The sequence below is a fragment of the Lipotes vexillifer genome, unplaced genomic scaffold (assembly GCF_000442215.2).
Source record: "Lipotes vexillifer unplaced genomic scaffold, Lipotes_vexillifer_v1.1 scaffold25, whole genome shotgun sequence".
NCBI classification, from domain to species: domain Eukaryota; kingdom Metazoa; phylum Chordata; class Mammalia; order Artiodactyla; family Lipotidae; genus Lipotes; species Lipotes vexillifer.
Genome location: NW_006792881.1, coordinates 746,427 through 762,714, shown reverse-complemented (window position 1 = coordinate 762,714; position 16,288 = coordinate 746,427). Strand labels below are relative to the sequence as shown.

The 16,288-nt window shown below is 39.7% G+C and overlaps 1 protein-coding gene across 3 annotated transcripts in view; it reads right to left on the bottom strand.

The window, feature by feature from the left end:
- The window catches only part of RTN1 (reticulon 1), a 246,710-nt gene that overhangs the window by 18,463 nt on the left and 211,959 nt on the right, over window positions 1-16,288 (bottom strand). For 2 of the 3 annotated variants that reach the window (XM_007466035.1, XM_007466036.1), the window contains exon 4: window positions 803-1,010. In XM_007466035.1, coding sequence (XP_007466097.1) covers window positions 803-1,010 — 208 coding nt within the window. Of the gene's footprint in view, window positions 1-802; window positions 1,011-15,027; window positions 15,333-16,288 lie in introns of those variants that run through there. The other variant, XM_007466037.1, reaches the window with a different exon arrangement.

Here is a 16,288-nt window from a genome sequence, read left to right as displayed (position 1 = left end):
ACTCACAACTAAATTGAAGTGGAGTTGGGGAGCATGCAGCTGGAAGTGCTAACATCTCCCTCTGCCACATTTCATATATCCTCTTAATACACTGCCTTAAAAAAATCCTCTTCAGTGTTCATTCTAGTTAGATTTCCCCTGTATAAAAATACGGAAGAGGGTGCATAATACTGTTCACGAACCTTGCATCCCTCAGAAGTTTTTCCCTTTGATATTAAACTTCTGGAAGGAGCAGAGAAATAAAAATCCAAACACTCTAGTCCCGGCTCTGTGCTATTTACTGCCATGTGACTTTGGGTAAGTCACTTTACTTCTTAGAACCTCTGTTTTTCCATCTGTGAATAGGGATTATAATGTTCTGCCTTCTTCAGAGAGTTGGGAGGAGTAATTGTTGAAACACTTCAAACTATAAAACATTGTATACATATAATGAATTATGATTATTATTAGTAATAATATAAAATTAATATTAAATATAAATTTAATGTTTTCACATTTCATAAATCCACACACAAGAAAAGAATTTATATTATATAAATTTAAATTAAAGATAAATATTTAATTAGTAGTAATAGTTTTAAAAGCTCAATAAAGCAGTAAGGGTTAGAATAGAGATAAATGAGTTTGTTTTAGAAATTTAACAGAAATATTAGGTATTAAAAGAGAGAGCATTAAAGGAGACTCTACGAGGCCTGTTAGGTGTCAGAGAAGCACAACCCATAGTGCACAGGAGCTGAAATAGAGGCAGACGAAAGAGCCACATGAGAGGTGGGGCAAGGGCTGGTCTGGTGGGGGCACTCACTTGAAAGGGTGACCCTCGTCGGTTTTCTGCACAGCTTGTAAAACAGACTTGTAGATGCGGAAACTGATGGTGGCTGAGAGCGCAGCGAGGGCCAGGTAGGCCACGACACTCACAACGCTGAACTGGGTCAGGGAGAAGAGTAGCAGCAGGAAGCTCCCAAACACTATCCCCGTCTGCTTGATGTCCCTCCAGTACAGCAGGTCAATAGCTGTAGGGAGGAGACACACATACACACACCAGTTAAAAGTGGCAGTGCCACTGGGGGAGCTGTTGCAGCCCCTTCCGCAAAGCCACATTTGCTACAGGTTCTCACCAGCTTTTGGATTCCTAAACACAGACGAATAGACACAGCGCTATTCCCAGGGCACTTACTGTCATCCCATTTTGCTTTGGAAGAATCTTTTCTATCCCTGAGGTCAATCAGTAAATTCACAGATAAGAATAGGCTGTTGAATCTCCAGTGACAATATCTCTCTGAGTGAATCTCAGTGGGCTACATCTGTACAGTGGCCTAAATTATGTGACTCTGAAACAAGACTGAAAATTCAGAGGACTCTGTGAAGTACCTGTTCTCTTCTTCTGGATGGCATTGATTGTACGCATCTTGATACCCTGCTTACAATTCAGTGTCTCAATGGTGGCCCGTAGATGAGCACATCAGTCGTATACATGGCCCTGCTGCTGAGAAGGGGCAGCAACAAGGAAAACAGAGGTTCTGGAGAAGTGGAACCTTCAGAAGCATTGCAGCAGGTCTGGGAGACCCCAGCTAATGCCAAAGGCTTCTGAATAGAGATATGGTCTGCCTCTAAAATGAGCAAAACTGAAGGGTTAGTAGCTTTCTCAAGAATACCTGGAATTTGGATTAAACCATTTTGTAATCATATGATTTGTTCACTTACATTCTTGTGACTTAAAAAATCTGGAATACAAGCTTTAAAATCGACATCACACCTATCAATCAGTTATTTGCCTCTTTCTACTCAGAAACAACAAATTAAATTCAAAAGAATAAAGCCATGGTGCTTCAAATATGATACAAAATGGAAACATTTTAAATATTCCAGTCACTAGATTATGAAAAAAGCATAGAAGACTTGAAGAATGTATGCAAATTCATTCTCCAATTAGGCAAGTAACAAATGGTTTCTTTCTTTTCAGGCAGAGAAGAGTAATCTTTGGGAAGACATGACACAAGAAACCCCTGGGCCCCTGAGGGTAGATGACAGAAGTGGGAGAAGAAGGGATCTCCACAGAAGCCTTGCTCCCCCGATGGGTGTGAGTGGCTCTGGAGACAACAAATAGAGGTAAGCCTAGGCCTAAGTCTAGACCAGCAGGCCTAAAGGCCCCTGTGGGCTAGGAGCCTCTTAGTATTTATTCTGTTAAGTGTAGGGGAGTGGGGAAGAAGAATAAAAAGGAGACTAAAACATCACCATTACCTGCAGTGTTACCTCTTCCACATTTGCTCATTTATTCAGTATTTATTGAGCAAGTACTAAGTGCCATGCTTTGTGCTAAGTGCCAGGTATATCAAAATAAATGAATTGTTTAAAAAAGAAAACTTATATGTAAATAAATAAATTTTAATCTTCTGTTTTATGATGCCCACAGATTCCCAGGGCAGACACGTTTAGAAATAAACACATTATAAGACAGCATGATCTGTGCTATGGGGGTACACAGTGCTAGGGATGGTAGGCTTACCCATCCTTGAGATGATGTAAAGGGGCACAGAGACACTGCAAGTAGTTTTCAGGCAAAGAGGAGACAGAATTTGCTATTTTCAAGTGAACCCCCACTTAACAAATTGCATAACACCTGTTAAAAATGATGTGGCCTCTAGAAAAAACCTTCTCAATTTCTGGACCCCTGTTCAAACAGCCCAAGAATGGCAGGCACTAGGTAGGGGCTTCACTAGAAGAAGCTGTGGGCACAGAACATTAACTGTTAACTAAGTAATGTTAGTTTGGTGTAGGGTAATTACACAACAGGTCTTTCAATCAACTTGATAAAATTACTGGAGGTTTCTAATTGGGAAGTCAACAAAAGTATCTTAAAACATCAATGGATGTTGATTCTGGGTACTTTGTGACATGATTCTCTATTTACACAGATTCTGATATTAGTTCATTTAAACCTCACAATAAACTCCATTACACAGGTGTATAACAGGCAAGGAAACTAGAAGTTAAGAAACTCGCATATTGACTATTTAATAGGAGAAACAAGATCAAACCCTAAGTTTGATGCTTTTTTCAACAAACAGTTGCCTCTCTCATGTTATGTGGTTGAATGTTAACTGTCCCCCAAAGTATGCAAAATTAATTTGGGGCAACTTGATTATATTTCAATCTGCTTCCAGAGCTAGGTATTTATAGTGATTTTTTTTTGTAAGGGCAATCAAGTCATTATCAACAGTAAACAGTTATTGGTCATCTGTTTATTTAGTAAGCACAGGAATGAAGAGGTCATAACATTTTGTTCCTGCTTTTATGTTAACTTAAGATCTAGATGGGAAGACTGAACATTTTTTTTTTTTAATGCTGCATCAATGTCAATATACCTTGTGTTGTCAGAGGTGGCAAATGTTGAGTTCAAAGAAGGGACAGTACTGGAATTGATGAAAGAGGTTGTGGGATGGTTTGAGAATGTGGCTAACAATTTAAGGAGATGGGGTGGATACAGGGAAATATTATGAAGGATTAGTTGACAAGAATGGTGACTAATTAGCTGTGGGAGAAAGGAGGAAGAACTAATTAAGGGTGAAAGCAATATTTCAAAGCTGGGTGACAGAGTGATTAGTATCACTGACAAAAATAGGAAATCTGAGGGAGAACTGGTTTGGAAAAAAGCTAACACTTGTTTTTATACCTCCAGGTTCTGCTGTGATGACATCAAGCAGGGCATCTTGACACAGCTTGGGGCAGAGATGGGACAGGGATCACAAATGAGATGTAACTGACAATTACACACAATACTTATTAAGTTTTTAGAGGCCTGGAAATAAAATGATTTCTTTTTATAGGCTTTGTCACAGTAGCCCTGAGTTAAAATGGACAGTAATATCCATGTGATATTCAGATGGATATGTACAGTACAGAACTGGAAGTGCAGGACTGGCATTTAGCTAAGAGGGTTGAATATTTACATTTGGGTGTATTCTGAGTAGAAATGATGATTGAAGCCGTGAAAGTAGAGGAAACCTCCAAGAGAGGAGAAACTAACAGATGTAATAAGGGATGAACCATAGTTAAGGATTCAAAGGATTGAGTAAAGCTGTAAAAGGAGTCCCGTCTGGGTATTAGAAAGGGTCCCACAAGAGTGTTGGTTAGGGCAGTCAAGAAGAAGGAAACTTCCAGAAGGGGTAGGCTACAGTGTGGAATGCGGTAGATGCAATGAGGGAAATGAGAAAGGACCACTGGTTTTGAAGACTGGGGAGTTACTCATAACTGGGTGGAGAGTGGTGTTAGGTGCTAGTGAGGATGGAAGCCCTACTGTAAAGGTTTGGGTCAGTGGTGGGAAGTTCAAATAAAGAAGATGGTAAAGAAAATGGTAGTTTTGGGAGTAGCAACAAGCAAATCTTAAGGTTGAGCAAACCTGAGAATGTTAGTGAAAAGGGAGTGAAGATCCCCGGAAAGAGAAGATATTTGTTTGAGCAAAGTCTCAGAGAAGGTGGGGAAAGGATGGGATCAGTCACAGCTCTTTCTTTTCAAAGAAGGAAGAAGAGTGACAGGGTGGGTAAGGACGGAGGAACATTTTGTCAAAGTATTGGTGTGGCTACAGATATATGTTGAGGTGGATAGGGTATAATATCAAGTGGCTCGGGGTAGATTTATTCAAGTTTTCCCTGGAAAAGGAGTCATGAGGTCCTCCTGAGACTGAGGAGAATAGGGGTAGGGCTTGCAGAGATTAGGAGAGGTCCAGACCTGCGTTGTTCAATATAGTAGTGATGAGTCACAGTAGCTACTGAGCACTTGCAATGTGGCTAGTCTCAATTAAAACATATTGCAAGTGTAAAGTACATGTCAGATTTCAGACTTAGTACAAAAAAAGGACGTAAAAAAGTATCTCATTAATGCTTTTTATATTGATTTTCTGTTGTTGAAAGGCTAATACTCTAGATATGCTAGATTAAATACAGTGTATTATCAAAAGTACCTGTTTCTTTTTACTTATTTTTTTTAATAAATTTTATTTTTGGCTGCATTGGGTCTTTGTTGCTGTGCGTGGGCTTTTCTCTAGTTGCAGCAAGCGGGGGTTACTCTTTGTTGTGGTGCTTGGGCTGCTTGTTGTGCTGGCTTCTCTTGTTGCGAAGCACAGGCTCTAGGTACATGCGCTTCAGTAGTTGTGGCACGTGGGCTCAGTAGTTGTGGCTCTTGGGCTCTAGAGAACAGGCTCAGTAGTTGTGGCGCACGGGCTTAGTTGCTCCGCGGCATGTGGGATCTTCCCGGACCAGGGCTCGAATCCATGTCTCCTGCATTGGCAGGCGGATTCTTAACCACTGCGCCACCAGGGAAGCCCTCTTTTTACTTTTTAATGTGACCACTAGAAAATTTTTAATTACATATGTGGTTCACATTATATTTCTATTGGACAGCGCTGATCTAGAAAAATACAGTAGGACTCAAAAAGAAATTAATAAAAGGGCTTCCAGGAAGTAAAGAGGGTTTGGGTAAAGTCAAGGATCTCTGTGGATCCAGTCAACAGGGTTAGAGGTTGGGTGTTCTGATCTGTGGATTGTGGGGCTGGCCCAGATTTGTGAACTGGCATGGTTACAGGAGTCAAACATCCAAAAGGAGAGAATTGAAATGAACAACCTTGGGCTCAGGCTGGGAATGACAAGCAGTGAAGACCTTTGGGAACTGATGTGCTGGGATAATGGCAAGGGCTGTGTACGGCCCGAGTGCCGGCAAACAGCCTGAAGCCCTGATGATTCAGTGGGAAGGGTAGGAAGTGATGAAGTGTGATCACAGAAGAGAGTTTCTGTGTTCCCAAGCTGCTGTATAAATGCTGATTTTTCACATTTTAATTTTGCTCAGAGTGATGTAAACTTGTGTAGGAAGCTTTATAGTATCTGGTCCAGAAAAATGGGTATTTGAATAAAGCTTCCTTAGAATCCAAGTAAAAACATAAGTATCTCTGCAACTGCAGCAAATTATCACAAGTAGCCTTTGGATACAGCAGTAGATAGCTTGTCTCTTTCAATATCCTCCTAATACAGGAAGGCTAGGTGAGAGTTTAAACAGCTGAGTACACATTCACTAAGCATACTCACTGGGACAGGTAAATTACTGTATTGCTTTGCCAATTATAAAAATTAAATTACTTTTCTGAAAACCAAGGAGCAATGCAATGAAATGGGAGATCCATATGTTCTATCAATCTAATAAATAGACTGGACTTGCTGAGCTCATCCTTGTCCCCAAACCACATGTGGGAGCACACTCTGCAGCCTGCCTGGGGCTGACTTAGCAGGGTGGACTAGCAGATTTGGCAGATTTGAAGAATCCTAATCTCAAATGCTGAAATCAGTGCTACTCTCATTTCCATAATCCAGGCAAGAATAGAATAAAGTAGAAGAAGTGATCCAAGGTCTGAATTAATACCTAAATGGAAATAAAATTCAATGTCAAATTTCTAGAAAGAAAGCCCTTTGCTGCAGTCTAAAGTTTTTTGGATTGGGACATTATTTTAAATGTATTGAATTAAATGATCCAATAGTGACTCTAGCATTCAGAAAGTATACCAAAAATGTATGAACTGAAAAGACAGTGGTGCAGCTATTCATATTTTATTTATAAGGCAAAATGTGGGTAATATATAAAATGGCAATAAATTGTGCACAATTTTCTACATTACTGCACCATATTCTTAAATGTATTTATTTATATTTCATCTTGGTCCAAAAAAGATTTCAGGCAGCATTGCACCACTTGCTATGTGACAAATTAATGCTACTTTTTCAAAGGCCAGGTCAGAAAAGAAAATGTGTGAAATTCCTGTTCACAAATGATATCAGCATTTCATCAAAAGAAGTGTTGAAAAATGATATGCTTTGACTTTTATGTTTACTTTTCAGCAAGCCTCCAATAATTTACTACCTTGATTACAAGGCTAGAAACCCTCAGTTCTTTACAACTCAGTGTCTAAAGCAGTGATAGAAAAGTCCATTACTCTGATTTTTGTTAGGCAAATAAAATATCAGTACAAAAAGTTAACAATAATAGTAGTAACTTTTTCTACTTTATTCCCTCATTTTGCCATCAAACTAGAGAAACATAATGGAAATAGATGTAATAAAATACTTTAAGCATACACAGAGACCTGCAAAGATGACATCTTCTGGTCAACTAATCCATAAGTTTCATTTGCCATGAAACAGTCTCCTACATAAGGTAAAAATTTAAAAGGTAATCCAGGAGCCCTGAGCCCAGAGAGGAAATTGCTAGAAGACACTTTTGTAGATAAGACTCTTGCAGTGATTCCATTTTCTAGGTCCTTCCTTCACATCTTTTAAATGCAGCCCATCTGACTGTCAAGAGAAAAATGCCAACATTATTTTCTAGACGGTTAAGTAATTCTGTGGATGTTCTGAAAGGGAATAATGTTAAGCTTGGTGCTCCGTGTAGAGAGTAAAAGAGCACAGCATTTAACCCACACAGATGATCTTCTACTCTCATCAGCTTTGGCAGAACAATGAGAAATGAAGGATTTTATTGCCAAAGCCACGGCTGCAACAATCTCTGGGACTTTTATTCCATGGGAGACAAAAGCAAACACGTTCTTCTAATGACTACCCTTCAGATTAGACTGATGGCATAAACTACGTTTATACTCATGAAGGATTTACCATTTTCCTGGGTTTAACAGCTGAATGTGATTCCTGTTTGCTAGTTCTAACTACTAGGACCATATTCCATACTGTGAAATAAACACAGTGATGCTTAAGCCATTGTCACCTTGGTAGAGTAGGCCTGGCCAGGAAATGAACCAGTAGGGCCCAGTATTTAAGACTGGGTGGTCAGCCTCTCCTGCTAAACCTCCAGCAAATAGGCTCGTTTAGGATTAAAGGAAGACACGGCCATATGGAGAGAAAGACAGGCTTTGGGCACATGGTAGTTGAGGGAGGCACATAGAAAGATTTTCAAGGTACTGAATAATGAATGTCTTTGTGTGCTTTTTCTTTCTTGAATAAGCTTTCTGACTGGATCAAAATACAAAACTGCTCATTGGTTGGTTTGTATCAGTAATAATTAGCCAGAAAATCTTAAGTCTGGGCCATACCTTCTTAAAATCCATCACTGTATTGGAATAGAAGGTAGACTGCTGTTGGTTCTCTCGTTTTTAAAGAATATATTTTAAAATTTTGACAAAGACCATAATGGCTAAAATATTTCTTGAACTAAAAAGATATAAGACGAGGAAAAGGAATGATCTCTCACTGTAACTTCGTTCTGTTCAATAAAATATTATGTCCTTCCTGACCCTTATTATCACTAGATTTGATCTGCAGTTTGGTGAAATGATTCTGAAGGCAGGAGATAAAATATGACTACGTGAAATGGGTGTAACTGCAATAAATTCTAAACATAAAAACCTATTACATTTGTACTTTTTTTCTTTTGATTTTTTTCTTTATTTTATTTTATTTTTTTTAACTTCTTTATTGGAGTATAATTGCTTCACAATGTTGTGTTAGTTTCTGCTGTATAACAAAGGAAATGTATCAGCTGTATGTGTACATATATCCCCATATCCCCTCCTTCTTGCTCTCCCTCCCACCCTCCCTATCCCACCCCTCTAGGTGGTCACAAAGCACCAAGCTGATCTCCCTGTGCTATGCAGCTGCTTACCACTAGATGTCTATTTTATATTTGGTAGCGTATATATATCAGTGCTACTCTCTCACTTCATCCCAGCTTACCCTTCCCCCTCCCCGTGTCCTCAAGTCCATTCTCTACTTTTCATTTGTTCAACATTAACACCAGTTTGGGCAAAGAACTTGTAAGTAATGCTTGAATTATTTCCCCCCTTTGGCAACACAAGAAATAAGGAAGAATTTAAGGATTTTATCTTGTGAAACGGTAAGATAATTGCTCAGATTTAAGTTTATAGCTCAAACATACTTGGGGGAAATAGAACTCTATACTTCTAAGTTCTAAAATTCCTAACAATTTTATTTTCTTATTTGAAATATATGCTATAAATTTAGAATACAATTATAATGATCAAGGTTTTAATGTAGTTAGTATTATCTATCACATAGGCAGAAGACGGCTTTTAAAGAATTACTAATGTCAAATTCTTAGCTTTCAAATTGTGAGCTTAAATATAAGGTAGTCATGTTTCTTTTAATGGCTATGTGTACTTTCGTAAGAACTGAAAAGGTGACAATATGTAAATATTAATACATGGTCAAATATGTACACAACTTAGGACATCAGGTTGAGAAGGATGGGAAATTTGGTGGTGATGTAAATTTAATTAGCTTTCATTAGATTTTAGAATTCTATTTTAAGTGAACTTAAAATAGATCAATTCACAGATTCTGTTCCTGAATGTATTAATTATTCTAAAGAGGAAAAACAATTGAGTAAAGAATATAATTTCAAATACTATAAGAAGAAAGTGGGAGGGAGGTAAGGCATCATTTTAAAAATGATGAAGAAGGAAGGGCCTGCAGAAGACAGATTTCATCCACAACCCCTATTGATGTATGGTAATAATTAACGCTTTCGTGATGGCGTATCAGGAATATTATTGTTTTTAATGAAAGAAATATTAATTCATGGAACTATGAGAAAAACCATAGATTTGAAGATGTGGATTTAGCATGGCATTTCTGTCAATCTTTCTCACCCATGGTGGCTCTTCCTTTAAAAAAAAAAAAAAAAAGGGTTTCCCTGGTGGCGCAGTGGCTGTGAGTCCGCCTGCTGATGCAGGGGACGCGGGTTTGTGCCCCGGACCAGGAGGATCCCACGTGCCGCGGAGCAGCTGGGCCCGTGGGCCGTGGCCACTGGGCCTTTGCGTCCGGAGCCTGTGCTCCGCAGCGGGAGAGGCCACAGCGGTGAGAGGCCCACGTACCGCAAAAAAAAAAAAAAAAAAGACACTGCAGCGAGTCCATCTGTACACTCTAAAACCAAAACATGTAATAAAAAATGATTCTAACCTATTGATGTTTATCATAGCCTTTTTCTTAATTTTAGTAAGGAATAGCTCATAATGTAAAGAAACATATGTTTGAAGTTTAGCAATTCTTTCATGTCAGTTTCTCCCATTAAATTATTTTAAATACTTTTTGAGATATGTACAATCTTGTTTAATAAAAGCTGTTTTTGTTCCCTACCTAGTTCTACAGATTCATTTTATATGGTATACAGATATTGGAAGATATTCAGCAAATACTAACATTAATTAACTCTAGGTGGTAGGACTTTGGGTGATTTGTGGCTTTCATTTGAAACTCTTTGTAGAAATGGAAATTTTCATAATGTGCATGTATTATTTTTAGAAAACCAATAAGGCCATTATTCTACCCCCAAAGTTTGAAATATTCCCTTATAAAGATTCTCTTGAAAATGATAATACATTGTGAAAAAGGAGAATTTTATTTTTCAATGGAGTAATACCTACCTACATTTGGTATATTATCTGTACAATGAGAGTTTTGTTTCATTAAAAAAAAAATCCCTAGATCCTCAGCTAAGCCAGTTTTCCCATTAGACCTCATTAGAATCTGCAGAGAGGGAGTTTTTAAATGACATTATTTATGCTGTAATGTTTGCACAAGTATTCTAATAACACTGAATCCAAGTAAAATGCTGGTTTTGATAAAAGGTGGGATTGGTCTGCCTTTATGTCTGTGTGATAAACTGTCTTTATTAAATGCCATTTTCAAAATACAAGCATTTCTTTCAATTCCTGTGGCTACAACAGACATTTCTTCTGTGTATTTGGGGAGGCTTGGCCATTTTGAACTAGCACCTTTGAGAACAGACTACCCTCAAGAGTGTTTCCACAGAGAACTGTAGGCCAGCATAAAATTTTCAAACTATTTTATTTTCTAACAAAATCAGAAACATGTAAGATTATATTCTCTGGAAAGTGTTTCACCCTTCACTATTTTACAGGCAGGGGAACCTGTAAGTACAAAATGCTGCCACGTGCAGTAAAGTGGGAGCTGACCACTAGCCTCAGCCCCCCCACATTGCCAAGTGTCCTGCCCATGAATTTGTCATGTACAGTGATATCTGGAAAACAGCAATCTTTGGAGCACAAGTGAAATGATATGGATAAGTGGTTCTAGTCAAACTTTGTTCCCCTGCCTTAGTACCATTTGGATTCAGGTAGTATAGTAAAGTGGTTAAAAGTGTAGGTTTGGGGATCAGACTGCTCTGTGTTTGGGACCCACCTAAGTCTTAGGGCAAATTACTGGCCATCTCAGCCTTAAAATCCTCAGTTTCGTCCTCTATAAAATGAGAGTAACACAATAATCTCAGGAAGATATGAGATTAAGATATGTAACAAGAGTTTAGGACAATGACCAACACATGGATAATACTGATGGAGAATTTTTTTTTTTTGCGGTACGCGGGCCTCTCACTGTTGTGGCCTCTCCCGTTGCGGAGCACAGGCTCCAGACACGCAGGCTCAGCGGCCATGGCTCACGGGCCCAGCCGCTCCGTGGCGTGTGGGATCTTCCCGGACCGGGGCATCAACCCGTGTCCCCTGCATCGGCAGGCGGACTCTCAACCACTGCGCCACCAGGGAAGCCCTGATGGAGAATTTTTAATGATGAGTTGATGATGGGGATGATGACAACAATGGCATAAAATTGGTCAAGATCACTGCCTCAACTTCTCAATTTTGCTTTGTCTTTAAAGAGGTAAACTGTGTGAAAATATCTCTGAAGGTGAAAGGAGAGTTCACTTTCTGTAACTCAGCATTAGTGAAAGAAGCAGTGAGCGCTGAGATAGGAAGAGTTCTGGAGCTCTGGATTCGCGGCCAGAGTCACCTTTTCATTACTCAACTTGCCACTTATCAAAAAACTCTGGGCAAGTCACTTAACCTCTTTGAGCCTCATGTTGTTCAAGAGTAAACTGAAAAGCTCAAATGAGAAGATATTTGGCAAAATGAAAACTATGTAAATGTGACGGGTTATTAACACCCCCCATTACCTAGATAATTCACATTTTTAGAAAAGCCATTGAGGAAGAAGCCATCTACTTCGGAGGCAGATGGTAGAACAGCAAGAATCAAGGGGCTCTGGGGTCAGACAGCCCTAGGCTTGAATCCAGCCTCTGGCATCACCAGCTGTGTGCCTTGGCAGAAGCCTCAGTTCATCACCTGTAAAATGGGATAATAAAACAACTCACACATCATAGGATTCATGAAGATTAAATGCAATGATGCGAGTAAAGCACTCAGTAAAAGTGCCCAATAAATGTTAATATTTAACAATAATAATACTTAGCAATCTGAAGATTGCCATGTTTTATTAGGTTATTGTCTTATTTCATCTTCACTGAGTAGACTGGGCTTTGGTTTATTAACCAATTGGGTATGAGTATCATTTTTTTAAACTGGGAACAGAATATGTGTAATGTAGTATAAAGTGGACTTTAGTCTCTCTTTAAACATTCTTTTCTACAGCTAAAATCATATATATTAGTAAAATAAATATAAGGTCCCTTTTGCATGTATACTACAGTTTTTAGGACGCATTGTATTAGTTTCAGTACAGTCTTCATGACATATCCAATGGGCTGCAAATTTCTCCATGGAATTGTTTAACATGGAGGAAACAGAAACTCACTTTTATTCCCTTTTCCAAGCAAAACTTTCACTTCTTAATACCTTCAGAGGACATTATCAACAATGTTAATACTTACTTCTTTTAACTGCGTTCACAGCTGCTCCTTGATCACACCCATTTCATCGTTTGTATACTAGACCTTGCTCTGCTGGTCTATGGATTGGGCTAAGAATTATTACACGAGTGGCTTCAACCCTGATTATGTATTAAATTCACTTGAGGAGCTTTTGAAAAATACTGATGCTTGGCTCAACTGAATCAGAACCTGTAGGGGTGGGGCCCAGGCATCCTTCATGGTTTTTAAAGCTTCCCAGGTGATACTAATATACAGCCAGTGTTAAGAACAACTGTTTTTGATAATGAGGGAACTAAAATGAAGATACACTGAAAATGCTAAACAAGAATCTTACTGTAGATTTTAGTTTAGGTGAAAGTTCTCCTAGTGGGGAGAAACAGGAATAATTTACTTATTATTTCTCTTTTATGCCTATAAATCCACCCACCCAGTTATTAGTTAATTTTCAGGATAATGGCTTTGTTCTATTTGACAAAAGGAAATCAATGGTACTGAACACTATCAAAGGTCACAGAGTAGGAAAGATCCTCAATGATCCTGCATCAATCTTCATAAGCAGCTGTATAGTGGAAATGAAAACGATTGTCTTCAATGGACAAATTATGGCATTTTGTGTTATTTTCTGATTATAAATGTCCACATTTTTTAACCCCCCCCCCCGTTGAGAATGTCAACTGAGGCAAAACACATAGGACTGTGATGAAATAGTGTCTTACATCTTATACAAATAAGGCAGAAAATCTGCCACTTTTGGTACTTACTTTTGGTAAGAATAGAGGAAATCCATAAGCATAGTCTAAAAACCAAGTTTGTTATGTCCAACTAAACTTGGTATTCTTTCAAGCCATAGATGTATGTTGAGTGTGTATACCGAATAAACTGGCTGAGTCTAAACACATAACAAGAATGAAAAGTTACCAAGAATTTTCACAGCTGCCTCCTGTATAAAACATATGCTAGTTCATGTAGTTGACATCGTTCTCTAAAATTATGCCCCCTGAATGGCCATACATTTCTTATTTCCTGGCATTTAAATTTATTAGGTCCATTTATTTACTTTTGACAGTTGTATTTCCAATAGGCCCACATAATTTGAACTAGACTACTGTATTTTATGTCTTAGCCGCCCAACCAACAAATAAGAGACAGAGAAAATATGTTCTTAATTCTGAGGTTCATGTTTACTTTTTCTCTGCTTAAAAGATTTACCAAAGAAAAACTCCTTGGGGCGTTAAAGATTAAAAGACATCCCATTCTTTCTATGATATAACATTACAAGAGGAAGATGCCAGGTTTAAAAAAAAAAATCAGCTTCTGCTCCAGTGTATTCTTGGCCCCCTGAAGGATGCTGCAACCCTGCAGGTTAGTCAAACGCACCTTCTTCAGAACCATATTCGTTAAATATTAAAAGACACTTCATATTACAAACACCCAAGTTTACAACACATAATTCTTTCAAAGTCTCTTTCTCCTAGTAATCTCACACTGAGCAAGATGAAGGAGAGAATCTTAATGTAACAAAGGAGAGATGGAGATGTGTGAAGTATGAGGCTGAATAAAAATGGCTGAAAAGCAATCCAAGCAAGGCTGGAGGGTGGCCACACCCAGTGCTAATATGGACTGTTTCAAAATAAATCTGTTATACCAGAGGGCAACTGGCACTGTTTTTTAATATCCCTCCATTTGTTCCACATATACCCATTATTAATAAACAGTAGTTACAGGTTACCCCAATGAAAGACAAAAAATCCTGAAATATTTCAAAGTGAATCATCCTAATATGTGTCTACGCCATCATATTTTCAGGATTTCGAGAGCTATTCTGCATTTCCAGTTTCCTTTGTGTAACCACAAATAATAAGCCTGAAATGGGTGTGTCTCTCTTAAAAGGATGCACTACAGCCTTCTCAGCTAATAGTTCTACCAGGAGATTTCAACCTTTAGGCATAAATTAAATGCACTGGGATGCATGGAACAATAAGAAAGCATTTTAACTCCGGGAATAAGAAGAGATTAAACAAGTACTGAACGATTAAAGGATCCCAAAAGAGCTCCAGGAGGAGGCAAAAGATGCATTATTTAAAATACTAGCGTGACAACAGAAAACAAAGGGGTGGGGGTGGGGGATTTTTTTAAAAAAGGACAATGGGAAAACCCCACAAAAATCAAACACCATCCACTTTGATTTTTGACAGAACAAGTTTACTCCCCCCATCAGAAAGCTCTTGGGTATAAAGCATGCATAGGTCCCACAGGTGAAATGATGCACAATGGCCGAGTCTGGGTCCCGGCGTTCCCGTGCGCCGCAGGCATGCACAACTGAAATAAAGAGAATACCCTGACTTTTCCAGTTGCTCCAAACACAGTCCATCTTCGTGGAATCGGCGGTGGCCTGCATCATGCGCGCTTTAGCGGCTCGCCGTTGCTGTCCTCGAGGGCGCTGAGCGAGCACTGAGGCTTCGGTGCCCCGGCTGCAGCGCTGCTCGCGGCGGCCGCGGCTGCAGACAGACTGAGGCTGAACCAGCCGGCGTGCGCCGCGAGGGGCGGGCGCGTCGCGGGCACCGCAGTCTCTGAGGCAGCGAATCAGCGCGGCGCGGTGCCGGGTCGGCCTGCGCTCTCGGGGCGGCGAGAGCGTAGGCTCACTGCCCGAGAGATGGTGAAGCCGGTTCTTACCCGGAAGGCACAAAAGCTGACGGGGGGGTGGGAAGTTTGGGAGAAAGAGGAGAGAGGGCCAAGGGTAGGGATGCGAGTACACCACTTGGGCAGTTTCTGGGACTTCCTGCCGGGCATGGCATAGTGCTTTTTCTAGAAATGTCTTAGAAACCCATGAAACTTGTTGGATAAGACATAGTTGATGGCAGTACAAATCTCAGGCTTTCAGCATCATGTCCCCTAATTGCTGCAGCGCTCACTCACCTTCCCCCCTCCACCCGCCCCCAATTCTTTACATTGTGGTCATACTTTAATTGCTTGACATCTTCCAAACAACTGACAGATTCTTTCCCTCTTTTGGAATAGGCCACAGCAATCCAAAACCTTCCCTGGCAAGCCGCAATCACTGCAAAGAAACCCTGAGGGCTTGTGTCCTCTCCTGTTAACCCCTCTTCTCCAGCTCTGTTTGTGGGTTGAATGAATAAATAATATCAGCATGTGGTGCGCCAGTAGGCTCCAGATCAAAGCCTTTGGACTCTTGACACACGGAGTTACTAGCCACTGCAGTGACCCTCCAAGAGTGGTCAGTTGTGGGGACATCCAAACAGAACTCAGGGAAGCAAAGGGCATTTTTCCTCAACATCATATTTGAGACCGAGTGCTGGGGGGTGATGGGCATGGGTGGTGTGTATAATTTGGGAGATAAAGTTGGTTTCCAAGCCTTGTGCGTCAAGGGCTTCAGGCGTCCCCAGTTACAATGCAAATGTTAATGGGAAGAGCAGAAAAATAGGTAGTAAGCTACTATTCAAATCTTAGCATGAAATATTTTATTGGATTATATTCCAAGGCAGTTGAGAGAATGGACAGGGGATAGGTATGTTTTGATGAGGAAAAGATAGAAATAGCACAGAGAAAGGACTGGAATATAGGCATTTTCTAGGGAAAG